Below are 15635 nucleotides of genomic sequence, written 5' to 3' on the forward strand. Positions count from 1 at the left end.
CAGGCCTGGGCTGCATTTCCCCAAGTGGCCAGCAGAGGGTCCTTCCACTGACAAATACAGTTGAAAATCTTTCTATCCAAAGATGAGAGAGAGCGAGAGAGGGAGACTGTCAGGGTGGACCAGAAACCTGGGGTGGTGAAAGCAGAACTGGGTCGGTTCCAAAGTCCACAATCCAATTCCTTTCCAGCTCCCATAGGATCCTGCTATCCCCCTTTCCCCATAAGTCCATAAAGCTCCTTATCAACTGCTTCTCCCGCAAATCCCTGCCCAGAGCACCCTGTGTCTGCTAGATTAGCTCCCAGCACTAAGCTGAGGCAGGAATTTTCTGCTTCTGCCTTGCTCCTCACAAGCCAGTTATCACCAACACTTACCTATCTGGGTCTAGGGCACCTGTTCTGGATGGAGGCTGGCTTGGTGGTGGGAGGGGAGGCTCTGGGATGGGAATTGGGGAGGATCCTAGAAATAGGAGAGGATCAATTGCAGGGAATGGAGGAGGTCTATTTGAGGAAAGGGGAGGAGGATCCATTTTGGGCATTGAGGGAAAGACCATGGTAGGAGATTGGAAATTCGTTCGGAGGATGAGAAATCAAAGCATGCCCCCAGATTAGCAACATCAGCATAACCTGGGGACTTATTATAGATGCAAATTCTCTGGCTCTATCCCAGATACTGACTCAGAAACTCTGGGAAGGGGGCCTCGTGATCTGTGTTGTAAGGAGCCCTCCAGGGGATACTCATGTGTGCTAAGCTTGAGAACTACTGCTCTCGAGTTACAAGGTCTCTTCCAGGAGTTAGAGGTGTGCGTTCTACGGAATCAAAGTTCTGTCTTGGAAGGTATGTGGAAGGAGTTGGGGGTATCTCCCAGAATGGGAAGGGTCTCTCCTAGTGGACCTCTAGAAGGTTGGAAAACTTTTATATCCTAGAATGGGAAGAAGCCTGTTCAGGGGAGTGGAGACGGATCTGCTTCATAAAATGGGAAGGTGACACTATTAGGGAATGAGGAAGTTGGACATAGTAGATCAAGTCATCGTTTAGAATGTGTAGTCTAGGTTTTGGATCCCTGGATCCACGACATGAGCTGTGTGACCTCATACTTGTACTTAACATTTCTGAGCTTCAGTTTCCTTATCTGAAACATGGGAGGATAATACTGGCCTCATAAATTTGTTGTGAGGACTGGTTAGACTGTTTAGTCAATACATGGCTATACAGTGGGTTTCCTGTGCACAAGTTCTGGGAATTCAGGGGAGAAAGAGACAGACCTAGCTCTTTCTTCAGAGATCATATCTCTATGCTGAGAGCCTAGCACGTAGCAGGTATTCAGCAAATGTAGTTTCCCCTCCTTTGCCAAGGAAATGGGAGATTCTTCTGCAGGAAAAGAAATGACCTTGAACCATGGTAAGTCTGACCTGGAGAGTAAGGATGTATGATCTGTTCTTGAGAATTAACAATCATCATCTATTGCTAAGCACTTGAACACTGGAATCTCATAAGAACCTATTCTTCTGAGAGGCAGATATGTAGGATTTTTTTATCATCCCCATGACATGGATGAGACTCAGAGAGGTGGAGAAAGTTGCTTGAGTACAAAGCTAGTAAAAGCACAAAGGGTAGAATGCAAATCTTCCGACTGCAAATTCAGGACATGGAAGATGTGTTCACAAAATGGGGAGAGGGTGTCCTGTGTCCTAGAGAATGGGGAGGCCTGTTTCAGGGAAGAGAAAGACTTTTAGTGGCTGCATGACAGGTGTTCTAACCCAGGGAATGGAAGGTTCATCAGGGCAGTGGTTCTCAACTTTGCCCACTCAGTGCGATCAGTTGGAGAGCATTTTAAAATACTAATGCCTGGATCCTACCTCAGAGATCAGCATGAACTGCTTTGGAGTGTTATCTAAACATCTTTTTTTTTTTTTTTTTTTTTTGCCTCTCACTGTTGTGGCCTCTCCCGTTGTGGAGCACAGGCCCCCGACGTGCAGGCTCAGCGGCCATGGCTCACGGGCGCAGCCGCTCCGCAGCATGTGGGATCTTCCCAGACCGGGGCATGAACCCGTTTCCCCTGCATCGGTAGGTGGACTCTCAACCACTGCGCCACCAGGGAAGCCCTAAACATCTTTTTGAAAGTCCCCAAGTGATGCTAACTCTCAATCAGGGCTGAGGACTACTGCTCTGGGGCAGGGGGTATGAACCGCACAGGGTGGAAAACTGGCAGAAGACTTGGAAATGTTGGTCTCTGAAGATAGGGAAGGCTGTCCTGAGGAATGGGGACAGAGCATTTCTAAGGGAGGGGAGGAAATTTTCCTGAAAATTGGAAAGTTGTATGCCAGGGAATGGGGGGGAGTGTCATTAAGCTATGGAGTTATCTTGAGAGAATGAAGAGCCTGTCTAGGAAGTGGAGGGAGACAGTCCATTTGGAAATAGGGTTCCCAGAGGCTTCATAGCAGAGAGGACTTTAGGGTTTAAGCCGTGTTCTGTTACCAACTAAATGTGTCCTCTTGACACATGGCTTAACCGCACTATGCCTCAGTTTCTTTATCTGTAAAGAGAGGTTGTAACACCAGCCTCATAGGGATATTGTGAGGATTAAATGAGGCAATGCAACTGCTGGGGGGGAATCTACAGTAGAGCACTGGGGGTTAACTTGGAGAATGGGGGTTCCTGAGGAACAGTGGTGATGTGGCGCATGGGGTCAGGGGAAGGTAGAGAGGGCTGTATGAAACTCTAAGTCACAGGGTGGGGCCTGGAGACGTCCTGCAGGGGCCGCCAGCCTCCAGGCTTCAGAGAGGCTGGCAGGGGGGGGACCAGCGGGCGAGAGGTTTGACTGCTAGTAACCTCTCGTCTGCTGCAGCAAGGAGAAGCCCAGCCACAGCAGCAGTACCAGCAGCCTCCCCTCCCATCCGTCTCTGCTGTGGGACAGGTGGGAATTTAAAAGCTCAGGTCACGTGTCTCTGCTGGTTAACCTACTTACCCCTTGAAGACTGGGGCGGGGGCGGGCGGGGGCCAAGAGGAGTTGCCTGAGGAAGGCGCGGAGCAGGGGAAAACCCCGAGAGTGCTCTGGGCACTTTTGAAGGCTTGTCGGGTGAGGGAGAGAATGCACACGTATGTGAGAAGACGCCAAAGACAGTGTTCTGTGAGCCCTGTGCACGCCCTGGCACACATGTGCCCCCAGCATCAGGCAATGCCTGTCTTAAAGGCCTGAATTTGCCTGGGAGCATAAACATTTCTACAGTTGGAGCAGGCTGAGCTCTGGGTACCAGTTTAACCTTGGAGCTACCTGCAAGCTCTCCCAAAGCAGCCACGCTCTGTCTCTTTTTAACTAGTCTCCTCGCCCTTAGAGAGGGAAAGGGTAGGCGGGGGAGGGGTAGGGGGAGGGAGGATGTCCCACGATTCTTGCTTTCAAAGCATTTTTATCTAGTTTGGGGATTCCCAGGGGATGCCTGAGCTCAAGGGCCAGAACTGAGGGAAATTAATGGGGGTGGTGGTGGTGGTGCAGACAGGCTGACAGCTCCACAATCCCTTGAGAGTGACGGATCTGCACCCCCAATTCCCCTCCCCCTCCGCCACCACCGTTGTATAGTCTGTAATCCAGGGACGTGTCCCCACTGAGTGACTTCAGCTCTCCCTTCCTCAGTGCCACCAAGTCGGCCCTTCGCTACCAATTCCCCAGTCCCGGGTCCACAACTGCACTCGCTGCGGCACCCCACGTCGCCGACGCGTCGCTCCCCTTCGCCGTCCTCGCCCCCCGCGGGCTGCGGGGCGGCGCGGGCTCTTTAAGAACAGCGGGAAGGGCGAGCAGCAGCTTGGAGGAGAGCGCAGTCGCCCGGCGGGTTCGGGAGGACAAGGCACCGAGGATCGGGCTCAGGGAACCAGGTGTGCGCGGCCAAGCTGAGTAGGAGCGCGCCCCTGTCGCCCCTCCCCAACCCTGTCATCTCTCTTCAGACCTGAGGCCCGAGCCCTCCCCTGTCGCCCGCCCCGGCCCGGCCCCGGCCCGGCCCGGCCGCCGGGACCGGGAGCCGGGACGCTGGTGCCGCAGCCGAAGGCAGGTAAGAGGGCCTGGAGTCTCCATCCTCCGCCCGCGGCAGCGCTAAGCATCTCGGCTCCGCACCGGCCCGGGGGCACCTCAAGGTGACCAGGCTTGCGGAAGATGGGAGGGGGATGAGCCCGCCATGGGGGGCTTAGTTGGCAGTGGGGATTTTGAGTCCCGGTGGTGCGCCCATCTCTGGGGAGAGCCCAGGGCGCGCGGACCGAGGGGCGCAGGCGGGAGGCGCTAGCGAGGGCGTCTCGCCCAGGGATGGGGAGGGAACGCAGCGGGAGGCCCAGAGCCTCCTCTTCCTCCGCCTTCTCCTGGTCCACCCTGTGCTCACCCTGCTACCCTGACCTCCTAGCCTGCAGTCTCCGCCAGCCGCCCCTTCCCACCCACCCCCCATCCAGTCCCCTGGGGCTGCTGGCCTGCGGGGTAAGGAGATTAGAGCCTCCGTGGGGAGGAGGGAGCGGGTGCGGGCTTCGAGGGGCCGAGCTGGGGCCAGGCTAGGGCTGGGGCTGCCCGGGACCGAGGAGAGGTCGGGACTGATCGTTGCTGCGCGGGGAGTGGTGGTTGGGGGAGGGCAGATGCTCTGGCGGTGGGATGTGGGCTGCTCCCAGTAGCTGGTCTACTCTGAGAAGGAGGTGGGGAGTGGGGGCGAGGGCACATTAGAAAGCAAAGGAGCTCTGAGCCAGGGATCGGGGTCTGCCCCAAACTGAGCAGGCCCTCTCCCTGCAGGCCGGCGGCGGCGTGATGGCGGAGAAGGCGCTGGAGGCCGTGGGCTGTGGACTAGGACCTGGGGCTGTGGCCATGGCCGTGGCTCTGGAGGATGGGGCGGAGCCCCCTATGCTGACCACACACCTGAAGAAGGTGGAGAACCACATCACCGAAGCCCAGCGCTTCTCCCACCTACCCAAGCGCTCAGCCGTGGATATCGAGTTTGTGGAGCTGTCCTATTCCGTGAGGGAGGGACCCTGCTGGCGCAAACGGGGTAAGGGAGCAGCCTGATGGGGAGTTGTGAGCCCCCATGAGTTGCCCCTTTGGGAGCATGAGGCCTGGATGTCCCCTCATCTGCAAATCCGGCAGGAGCGGGTCCACTAAAATCTATGCACCTCATTCACTGTGCACACAGCTGAGGTGCCGGGGGTCTGCACTCCCCCTACACCTGTAAGCACCATGGGACACTAGGTTCAATTGGTTATTTCCTCTTCCAAGTTGACACTATCACCTCTGGTCCATGAGGAGTTTTCCTTCGTTGTTTCAGGTAGAGCTCCTGCCTCTGAGGGCTGATATGAGAAAGTAGGGGCTGTGCTGCAGGGGTTGTCCTCAGTGGTTAGCAAAAATCCTTGGACCTACAGAGCTCTGCTAATTTTAAAAGATGTTCTCATTCCTGTCTTCTTACTTCGTTCTTGCCAAAGTCCTCCGAGACATGGAAGGTGAAGGCTTGACAGGATAGATGACATCCATGTATTAGTAATAAGGAAACTGAGGCCCAGAGAAGTTGAGTAACTTGACCAATGTCACACAGCTAATAAGTGGCAGACTTGGGACCAGAAGCCAGGTTTTCCAACTCTCCATGCAGCGTTCCTTTCTCTCTCTTAACTTCCCTGTTAAGCATTCCCATCTCCTCCTTGTTTCTCCCATTAGGACAGTGGGGTAAGGTCTGGCTGGGGCTCTGAGTTCCTTTGAACCCTAAGCATCTCCTGCATCCCTTGCAGCTTTTGCCCCCCACCCCACCCTCCCTGCCCTGGGCAGGTTGAGCTGGGAATAGGGAAGCTGGGGTTTTCTCCAGAGCCCAGGTGTGGATCAGAGGTGGAGCTGGGACATTGTTCTCTGAGGTTTAAGAAATGTTTGGGGTGCTCCAGAGCAGGGCTGAGCCTGAGCTCTCTCTGCACTCCCTACCCTCACTCCCATGAGGGACCAAAAGGTCACAGGGCTTGAACCACTGGAAACTGAGGTATCCGGGCTCCGTGCTCAGCACCTTAACCCTAAGCAGCCTCTCGGCCCAATGAGGAGGTAGTTGTTATTTTCCTAGCCCTCACAGTTTTAAGGAGAAATGAAGATACAAAAGAAATGTGTCTAGATGGGCCAGCTCTCTTGCTTCAAGCCACCAGCCACAACAAATGGGCACCCCTGACCAGGTCCTTCCCTGCTTTGTCCTTGCCAGCCCCATTCTGCTTTACTGGCCATTTTGCCGTCTTGTCCATCCCTTGCCCCTTTCTCTGCCCTCTGTCCTCCCCTTTCTGCCTTCTCTTTTCACTTGAATCCCTGTCCCCTTCTCTGGAGGACAGAAGGCAATCAGAGGTAGGCAGAGAGGAAAAAGAGCAAGGGGCGTGGAGAGAGGGAGATTTCTGTCTTTCCCACGTAAGGATTTGTCACTCACCTCTCCTAATTACAAAGGACATTTCTTGATTTTTAAAACCCTTTTCTATTAATTATTATTAATTATCTTACTTATTATTCATAGTAACCTTATTATGTCCTTGGGAGGAGATATACTATCCTTATTTTATAGATGAGGAAATGGAGGCCCTGAAGGATTGACTTCATAAAATTGTGAAGAGAGTTACTGACTGAGGCAGACCTAGAACTGTGGTGGGTCTCCATCCTGAAGGCACGGCAGGCCCCTCCCATGCTGAGCAGTTGTGGTCCAGCAGGAGTCCCAAGACATGGGTTCCTAGCCACTTGTAAGCTGTGTGACTTTGGGCAGGCTGCTTACCCTCTCTTGGCCTTACTTTCCTCATCTGTAAACAGGGATGATAAGAATACCCACCACACAGGCTTGTTGTGCGGCTCAGCTGAGATGTTAGCTGTGAAAATGCTTTGTGAAAGGCAAGCATAGGGTGATACTTGAATTCGGCAATAGTGTTCGATCGAGTGCTTGGTGGGGATTAAATGAAGGGAGGGTCATCCCTGTCAATTCTTCCCCTGCAAAAGAAATTGCCTCCTGTGAGTAGCTCTGAAAGGCATACGCCGGCACACACAACCACACGTCTTCCTAATTGACGGTGATGATGAATGAGGCAGAGGGTCGGAATCCATGATTTCCCCTCTCCCAGTAAAGAACTTGCTGTGTGTGTGACCTTGGGTAAGTCACTGGATGTCTCTGGGCCCCAGTTGCCTCATCCATGTTGCTACAGCAGTGACTGAGGCAATGAGCTTTGTACACTGGAAAGCACCATACGGGCACTTGGTGTGATCAGGATCCCAGAGTGGGCAGCAGCTGATCCCCTGTCTGACCGGATATGTCCAGAGGGACGGCTGGGTTCTGTGGAGGGAGGGTGAAAGATCACATCCCTTCACTGCCTCTGCTAAGGAGGTAGAATGGAGAGGGAATTGGGCTCCGTACGGGTGGGAGGAGGGTGGTAGTGAGCAAAGTACCTGGTAGGGGATTGGTGTTTCCGCCTCACTGAGGCAGGTCTGCAAGCACAGCAGGCAAGGCCAGCCTCCTTGGCTTCATTCCTCTCCACCCACTTGTCTCACCAGTTGACTCCATGGAGTCTCTGCCCTTTGTTCCCTGGATTGTATTACATATATGCTGTTGTATAGCAGAGCTTTTCCTCCCAAAGCCTGGAGAGCCTCTGCCTTCCTTTTCCGTTTTGAAATGCTGTTCATCCTTCAAGACTTAGCTCAAATGCCACCTCTTCCATGAAGCCACTCCTGATTTTCCCCTTGCCCTTCCACCCTCATCAGTTCCATTTTCTGCATTCTCATTGCACATGATTTGTACTTCTGTTATAACCCTTATTTTATCTTTCTTCAGATCCATAGATGGTTTCTTGTCCATCTTTTTAACCTAGACTATCACCATCTTGAGTGCAGGAACTATGTCTTCCTCATTCTTTTGGTGCACTGTCTGGTACAGAGCTTGGAATGTAGTATATATCAATAAGCACTTGCCAAATGGGATTGATTATAAAATGTCACTTGTTTTTAATGGGCTCTATGTGCCAAGCACTGTGTCATATGCTTTACATATATTATCTCATTGAATCCTTATAGCAACCCTATGAGATAGGTATTATCATCCTCATTTTACAGATGAGGGACCTGGAGCTCAGAGAGGTTAAGCAACTTGCCCAAGGTCACACAGCTGGTAAGTGTGGAGCCAGAATTTGAACGTAGATCCACCCGACTCCAAACTGGTTCTCTTAATGCATATGCTGCCTCCCAGTGAGTGAATGAACGGTGAGACTTTACTGGGCCATGTTAGGGTCTGCAGAGACAAGCCTGGTGGGCAGAGAGAGCACCCCGAAGAAGGCTTTTTAGAATGAGGCCAAGGCTCTGAGAACACACACTCATAGAACCAACACTTACTGAGCATCTAGTATGTGCCAGCCAGTCTGCTAAGGTTACAAAGATGAGAAAGACACAGACCCTTCCCCCAAGGAGCTCACTGACTAAGAGGCTGGAGGAGGGGAATGAGGGGCAGGCACATGAAGTAACAAACGTGTTGACATATGAGAAGTGCTGTGGGAGTGCAGAGGACAGCCAGCCAGCTCAGGCTGGATCGCTGGGAAAGCCTTCCTGGAGGGGATGAGCGAGTGGCCACTGTGTTTGCAGAAGAGTACAGTCTACTGTAACTTTGATCTCCTCTCCACGCCCATCCGTCAGATGTGGAGGTTTTCCCACGACCTTCAGAAGAGCACTGCCGGGCTTCCCTGGTGGCACAATGGTTAAGAATCCGGCTGCCAGTGCAGGGGACAAGGGTTCAAGCCCTGGTCCGGGAGGATCCCACATGCCGCGGAGCAACTAAGCCCGTGCGCCACAACTACTGAGCCTGCGCTCTAGAGCCCGTGAGCCACAACTACTGAAGCCCGCGTACCTAGAGTTTGTGCTCCGCTACAAGAGAAGCCATCGCGATGAGAAGCCTGCGCACCGCAACGAAGAGTAGCCCCCCGCTCGCCGCAACTACAGAAAGCCCGCGCGCAGCAACAAAGACCCAATGCAGCCCAAAATAAATAAATTAATTAATTAAAAAAAAAAAGAAGAACATTGTCACCTTGGGTACTTTGACATTAGTGGTGGTCGTTTCTAGGGGGACGGGATGAGAGGGTATAGGTTATTGTTGGGGCTCTGAGGGTCTCTCCTCCATCCTAACCAATTCACAGTGAGCAGGGACTGCCTATTTCACTGACAGCCATGGCTCCTAAGAGTTTGGGGTGTCTCTGTTCACTGTAGCCCTGATCAAAAGTTCCTCCCTCCCTCACTGCAGGTTATAAGACTCTCCTTAAGTGCCTATCAGGTAAATTCTGCCGCCGGGAGCTGATTGGCATCATGGGCCCCTCAGGGGCTGGCAAGTCCACGTTCATGAACATCTTGGCAGGATACAGGTGAGGACAAGGCTGGGGTAGAGTGGGGGCAGGACCAGGCAGAGGGGTCCCCTGGGGAGCACAGAAGTTGTTCTGAAGTGACGCTGAGCCCCATCCCCAACCAACGTTCCTTCAGGGAGTCTGGAATGAAGGGGCAGATCCTGGTCAACGGGAGGCCGAGGGAACTGAGGACCTTCCGAAAGATGTCCTGTTACATCATGCAGGACGACATGCTGCTGCCGCACCTCACAGTGTTGGAGGCCATGATGGTGAGAGCAGGGTGGCCAGCCCCTCCTCCTAGTTCTCCCTTTATCTGCTGTCCCCATCCTTCCCATTGGCTAAGGGGTCAAGCCTGTGTCCCCTCCCACACATATCTGATCCGCCTTCTCTCTGGGCCCCAGGTCTCTGCTAACCTGAAGCTAAGTGAGAAGCAGGAGGTGAAGAAGGAGCTGGTGAGTGGGGGAGGGTGGGGGGAGGGGGATGGGACAGCTGCCCTTTTCAGTGCTGCTGAGTTCTGGGGCCCCCGAGTTGGGTGGTAGGAGAGGGGCGGCCAAGGCTGGGACATCACGCTTCAGGGAGATGCTTACTTAAATTGGGGTGGTGCTGGGGGAAGCAGAGACTCTGAAGCTGACCTGGGGTGGGTGGGTGGCCGGGCCAGGTGACAGAGATCCTGACAGCACTGGGCCTGATGTCCTGCTCCCACACGAGGACAGCCCTACTCTCCGGAGGGCAGAGGAAGCGCCTGGCCATCGCCCTGGAGCTGGTCAACAACCCACCTGTCATGTTCTTTGATGAGCCCACCAGGTATCTCTCCCGCTCCTCTCCCACCAGGATGCCTCCTCCCCTCAGCCCAGAGCCAGGGCTAGAGGCTGCATCTGCTCCACTGCTGGAGACAAGAGCATGTGTTTGCAGCCTCCTGGGACCAGAGAAGGGCTCCACCCCTGCCAGTCCTGTTGCCATAGCAGCCCCATCCTTCACCCTAGCAGAAATCCCGATGTCCTCCTTGACAGATGTCGCCTCGCCTGCTCCTTCTCTCCCCCACAGCCAATCAATCGCCAAGTCCTGCTTTTTCTACGTTCTTTTTCCATCTCTCAGATTCGCCCCACCCCCATTCTTAGTGCCAGTGCTTAAATTCAGGACATCATCAACTCTTGCCTGCATTTCTGCAATAGACTCCTATCTCCTCATCTCCAGTCTCTCCCAGCCCATCCTTCTTCCAAACTGCAACCAGAGTGAACTTTCTAAAAGAAAAGTCTGGCAATACTCACTCCCCTGCTTAAAAATATGCAGTGATTCCCATTTGCCCTCAGAATGAAGTCAGAGGACTTACAAGGTCCTGGTCTGAACCTATTTCTCTGGCCTCACGTCTTGCTTCACACTGTCTTGTATTTCATGCTCTAATAATACTGAATCACTTATAATTCTCTTAGTCCAGCCATGTGTTTCATGCCTCTGAGCTTTGCACATGCTGTGTCTTCTGCCTGGAATGCCCTTCACCACCGCACCTGCCCTTCCTCCCTCCCTCACCTGGCTTAGCTCTTTCTTCTGCCAGACTCACTCAGGAACCTTTTCTGACTCCCCTCCGACACCTTTGTACAACAGAGCTGAATCCTCCCCCCCACTTCACCCCATGTTTCTACAGCATGGTGCACATTACCTCAAATGATCTGTGCATTTCTCTCTCTCTCCCTCCCAACCAGAGTCTATGTCTTATTTATTCATCTTTGTAATCCCAGTGCCTGGCATTCAACAGGTGCTTAATAATAGCTTGTTACACCTAACAGTACTCTGGGCTTCTTGGTACCTCCAAATGCCTGAATCGTACAGTGTGGATGGGATAAAGCGATGGCCAGGGTGACCCCCTTCCTGCCAGCTCCCTCGCCCTCATAGCAGCTGCCCCACCCAAACAGTCCCTTCCCTTGTCTCTGCCCACCTCACCCTGCCCCCTGGTGGCCTCTCTCTGGACAGTGGTCTGGACAGCGCTTCCTGTTTCCAAGTGGTGTCCCTCATGAAGTCTCTGGCCCAGGGCGGCCGTACTATCATCTGCACCATCCACCAGCCCAGTGCCAAGCTCTTTGAGATGTTTGACAAGGTGAGGGTCTCTAGGACTCAAAGGTGACCGGCCTGCGATAGGGAGAGGGAAGGGGTCCGTAGAGGTGCCGTGGGACCTGCCTGACCCGCTCGTGGTGTTTTCCTCGTCCTTCTCTTTCTGCCTCAGCTCTACATCCTGAGCCAGGGTCAGTGCATCTTCAAGGGCGTGGTCACCAACCTGATCCCCTATCTGAAGGGGCTCGGCCTGCACTGCCCCACCTACCACAACCCAGCTGACTTCAGTGAGTAGGGGCCTGTTGGTAGGGGCTGGGTTATGGTGGCGGGCCAAACCTGGGGGTTCAGATCATGCATTTGGGCCTCCCAGGGGCAGAGATCTCACTCTCGCCTGCCTTCCGCGCACACCCTAGGAAGGGCTGGCTTGCCCTTGGGAAGCAAGGATAGATCTTAGCTGAGCACACCCCTCTGTGTCCCCCAGTCATCGAGGTGGCCTCTGGCGAGTACGGAGACCTGAATCCCCTGCTGTTCAGGGCTGTGCAGAATGGGCTCTGTGCCATGGCAGAGAAGAAGAGCAGCCCTGAGAAGAATGAGGTCCCTGCCCCCTGTCCCCCTTGCCCTCCGGTGAGTAGGGGTGGAGAGGGCAGAGTGCAGAGTGGGGGAGGAGAGAGAGGGCCTTGGACATGGCCCTGCCAAAGAGGACATGCCCCAGAGGCATCACAACCACTGGGTACTTAGAAAGAACCCAGGACTTGGAATAGACCTGCTATTAGCTGTGTGACTTTGGGCACATTACTTAACCCCTCTGAGCTTCGACTTTCTCATTCATTTATTTGTTCAACAAATTCTTACTGAGCATCTGTAGCAAGTTGTCCTTAGTGCCACCTGGTAAGCAAGACTGAAGCTGTCTCTGGCCTCGTGACCAGTGTGGTTTACTATCATCACTAACTTGGAGGTGATGATACTTATTTCACAGGGTTATTGGGAGGACTGATTAGATCATCACACAAAGCTCTTCGCACCGTAGCTGGTACAGTTGGTGTTCATTCCGTGCCAGCTCTTTTCCTTAAATGAGACACTATAACCCGGGAGACTGGGAGGGTTATTGTTGCTGTTGTCATCATCATTTTTTGTTTGTCATCATTATTATCATTGTTAATAATGATACTGGGAGACTGGGAGGGTTATTGTTGCTGTTGTCATCATCATTTTTTGTTTGTCATCATTATTATCATTGTTAATAATATTGTGAAACTGGTGGCATAAAGGTATTATACCCTTAGGGTAAATGTTTTCAATGGATTAAAGAGTAGTGACTGGGGAATTCCCTGGTGGTCCAGTGGTTAGGACTCTGTGATTTCACTGCCGAGGGTGTGGGTTCGATCCCTGGTCGGCCAGTAAGCTGTGCAGTGCGGCCAAAAAAATAAATAAATGAATAAAATAAATAAAGAGAAGTGACTGATCTATGAGTAGCCCCCATGGGTGTCCTTAACTCCTTTCTATCTCCTCCCTCCCAAGTTTTTTCTCCCTCTTTGTGTCTCGCTCTGAATCCCACTCTGATTCACACCGCTAAGGCCAGCTTCCAGGTACCCAACTCAATGGTGGAGAATTCTGGAGGACCCTTGCCCCAGGGACGGGCTCAGGGGTTTTCCCACCAGCTGAGCTGGGTGCGTGGTGGCGGGTAGGGTAGGCTCACCTGATCCAGTGTCCTCTCTCCAGGAAGTGGATCCCATTGAAAGCCACACGTTTGCCACCAGCACCCTCACACAGTTCTGCATCCTCTTCAAGAGGACCTTCCTGTCCATCCTCAGGGACACGGTGAGACATCAGGTTGGGGGAGGGGAGGCTGGCATAAGCCTGGCCTTGTGGGGTGTAGGATCCCAGCAGCTGGCATGGTGATGGGGCCCCTCCCCCAGCAGCTCCCCCTGATGCCCCCGTGGGTCCCTGTGCTTGTGAGGGCACGCCCACATTCCTACCCAGGTGTGACCTGCCCATCCCTAGCCTGTGATCCATCCCCACTCCTCGTCATCACCCCTCACACAGGTCCTGACCCACCTGCGGTTTATGTCCCATGTGGTGATCGGCGTGCTTATTGGTCTCCTCTACCTGCACATCGGTGACGATGCCAGCAAGGTCTTCAACAACACGGGCTGCCTCTTCTTCTCCATGCTCTTCCTCATGTTTGCCGCCCTGATGCCAACTGTGCTCACCTGTGAGCCGAGCTGCCCTGGGCGTGGGACGGGAGTGGGAGGCACGGGGTAAGGCCAGGGTGCTGGACAGCTGTGCCTAATCGGCCTGTGTCCTCAGTCCCCTTAGAGATGGCCGTCTTCATGAGGGAGCATCTCAACTACTGGTACAGCCTCAAAGCGTATTACCTGGCCAAGACCATGGCCGATGTGCCCTTCCAGGTGAGCCTCTTCCTCCCCCGCCACTGCCTCCCTCCTGTCTTGCTCCTTCCATCCTTGCTTGCTTGCCTCCCTTAACCTTGTTACCTGCCATCCTTTCCTTGACTTCTTCTCACTTAGCAACAGGTGGTGAGCACCCACCATGCACCAGGCTCCATGCCAGGCACTAGGGATATAGCAACAAACATGATGGAAGTAGTCCTGACCTTGTGGAACTTATGTTCCGGTGAGAATAAGAGAGGACAAACAGAAAATGATGAAAATAACAGCCCTACAAATGACTCTGTGAATCTTATTCGAGGCAGTAGAGAATAGCGTGGGCTCTGGAGCCGTACTGCTCCTCGTTAGCTGTGAGACATTGGGCAAGTCACCTAATCACTCTTTGCTTTAGTGTCTCATCTATAAAATGGAATGATGATAGTATCTACCTCGGGATTGTTTATGAGAAGGAAATGAGTTAATACATGTAAAGTACTTCCACTACCCTGTTCCAAGCACCAGGGCCACCAATAACCCGTAGGGCACCTTTAAGCAAGTTAGAAAACGTGTCCCTTCCTCAGGGTGGAGGCTGCACTCTGCTAGGGTGAGAAGAGCTCAGCTCCACCTCTGGTTGCCTCTTGGTTGGGCGCCTTGTGCAGGGAAGAACTTGCCCTACTGTACGTGGTAGGCTCGGTCCCTGTCCTCCAGGAGTTGATGGCATCCAGGGGAACAAAACCCTCTCATATATACAGTTAATTAGTTAACAATATAAGGAATATGCTGGTCCAGATGGGAAGGACCTTCAGAGAAGTCGCCGTGCCTGAACGGGTCCGAGCGGGCCTGATGGAAGAGGTGAGACTGGAGGATGAATGAGGTTCTCAGAGCCGGGGTGGAAGGGGATGTGTCAAGTTCATGCAACTGCGTTAACAGGAGTGCAGAGGCCGGAGCAGGCACGGATGCTCTAGCAATTGCTGTCCTGGAGGTTCTGCCTGGGGGGAGTGGAGGGTCTTGGCCTCTGCCCAGCCCTGTGCGCACTCCCCAGGTGGTGTGCCCGGTGGTGTACTGCAGCATCGTGTACTGGATGACAGGCCAGCCAGCTGAGACCAGCCGCTTCCTGCTCTTCTCAGCCCTGGCCACCGCCACGGCCTTGGTGGCCCAGTCTTTGGGGCTGCTGATCGGAGCTGCCTCCAACTCCCTACAGGTGAGGGGCTGGTGGGTGGCGACCCCCAAGAGGGGGGACGGAGTCTGCTGGAAGGAATCAGGGGCTGGCCTAAGGAATGGGATGGATCTATGGGAAACCTGGGGGCCACCCCAGTCCTGGGTCTGTCCAGATCACCCCTGTGACGGCCCGGTCGCCTTCCCTCCCCTCCAGGTGGCCACATTTGTGGGCCCAGTTACCGCCATCCCTGTCCTCTTGTTCTCCGGTTTCTTTGTCAGCTTCAAAACCATCCCCACTTACCTGCAATGGAGCTCCTACCTCTCCTATGTCAGGTCGGTGCCCCTTCCTCACCATCTGCCCCTGCTCCTCCCTGTAGGAGGCCACGCCCCAAGCGTGAGAGATTGCACCTGGGCTCTAGCAGTTTGCCCAGGGAGCAGGGTCCCTGTAATCTGTGTCCCGCTCTGATGCCCTTGCTTGCCTAGGTATGGCTTTGAGGGTGTGATTCTGACCATCTATGGCATGGAGCGAGGAGACCTGACCTGCTTGGAGGAACGCTGCCCTTTCCAGGAACCACAGAGCATCCTCCGAGCGCTGGATGTGGAGGATGCCAAGCTCTACATGGACTTCCTGGTCTTGGGCATCTTTTTTCTGGCCCTGCGGCTGCTGGCATACCTTGTGCTCCGTTACCGGGTCAAGTCAGAGAGATAGAGCTTTGC

At 53.8% G+C, this 15635-nt stretch overlaps 1 protein-coding gene across 1 annotated transcript; it reads left to right on the forward strand.

The window, feature by feature from the left end:
- The first annotated feature begins 4771 nt into the window (after positions 1-4771).
- ABCG4 (ATP binding cassette subfamily G member 4) lies at positions 4772-15635 on the forward strand. Its single transcript, XM_060157976.1, has 14 exons — positions 4772-5009; positions 9234-9351; positions 9467-9599; positions 9732-9782; positions 9989-10134; positions 11299-11422; positions 11549-11663; positions 11858-12000; positions 13096-13194; positions 13420-13588; positions 13684-13784; positions 14803-14961; positions 15133-15251; positions 15402-15635. Exons 1-14 carry the CDS (start codon positions 4772-4774, stop codon positions 15625-15627), a joined length of 1941 nt encoding a protein of 646 aa, XP_060013959.1. The 3' UTR covers positions 15628-15635.

The sequence above is a fragment of the Lagenorhynchus albirostris genome, chromosome 9, assembly GCF_949774975.1.
Source record: "Lagenorhynchus albirostris chromosome 9, mLagAlb1.1, whole genome shotgun sequence".
Taxonomy (NCBI): Eukaryota; Metazoa; Chordata; class Mammalia; order Artiodactyla; family Delphinidae; genus Lagenorhynchus; species Lagenorhynchus albirostris.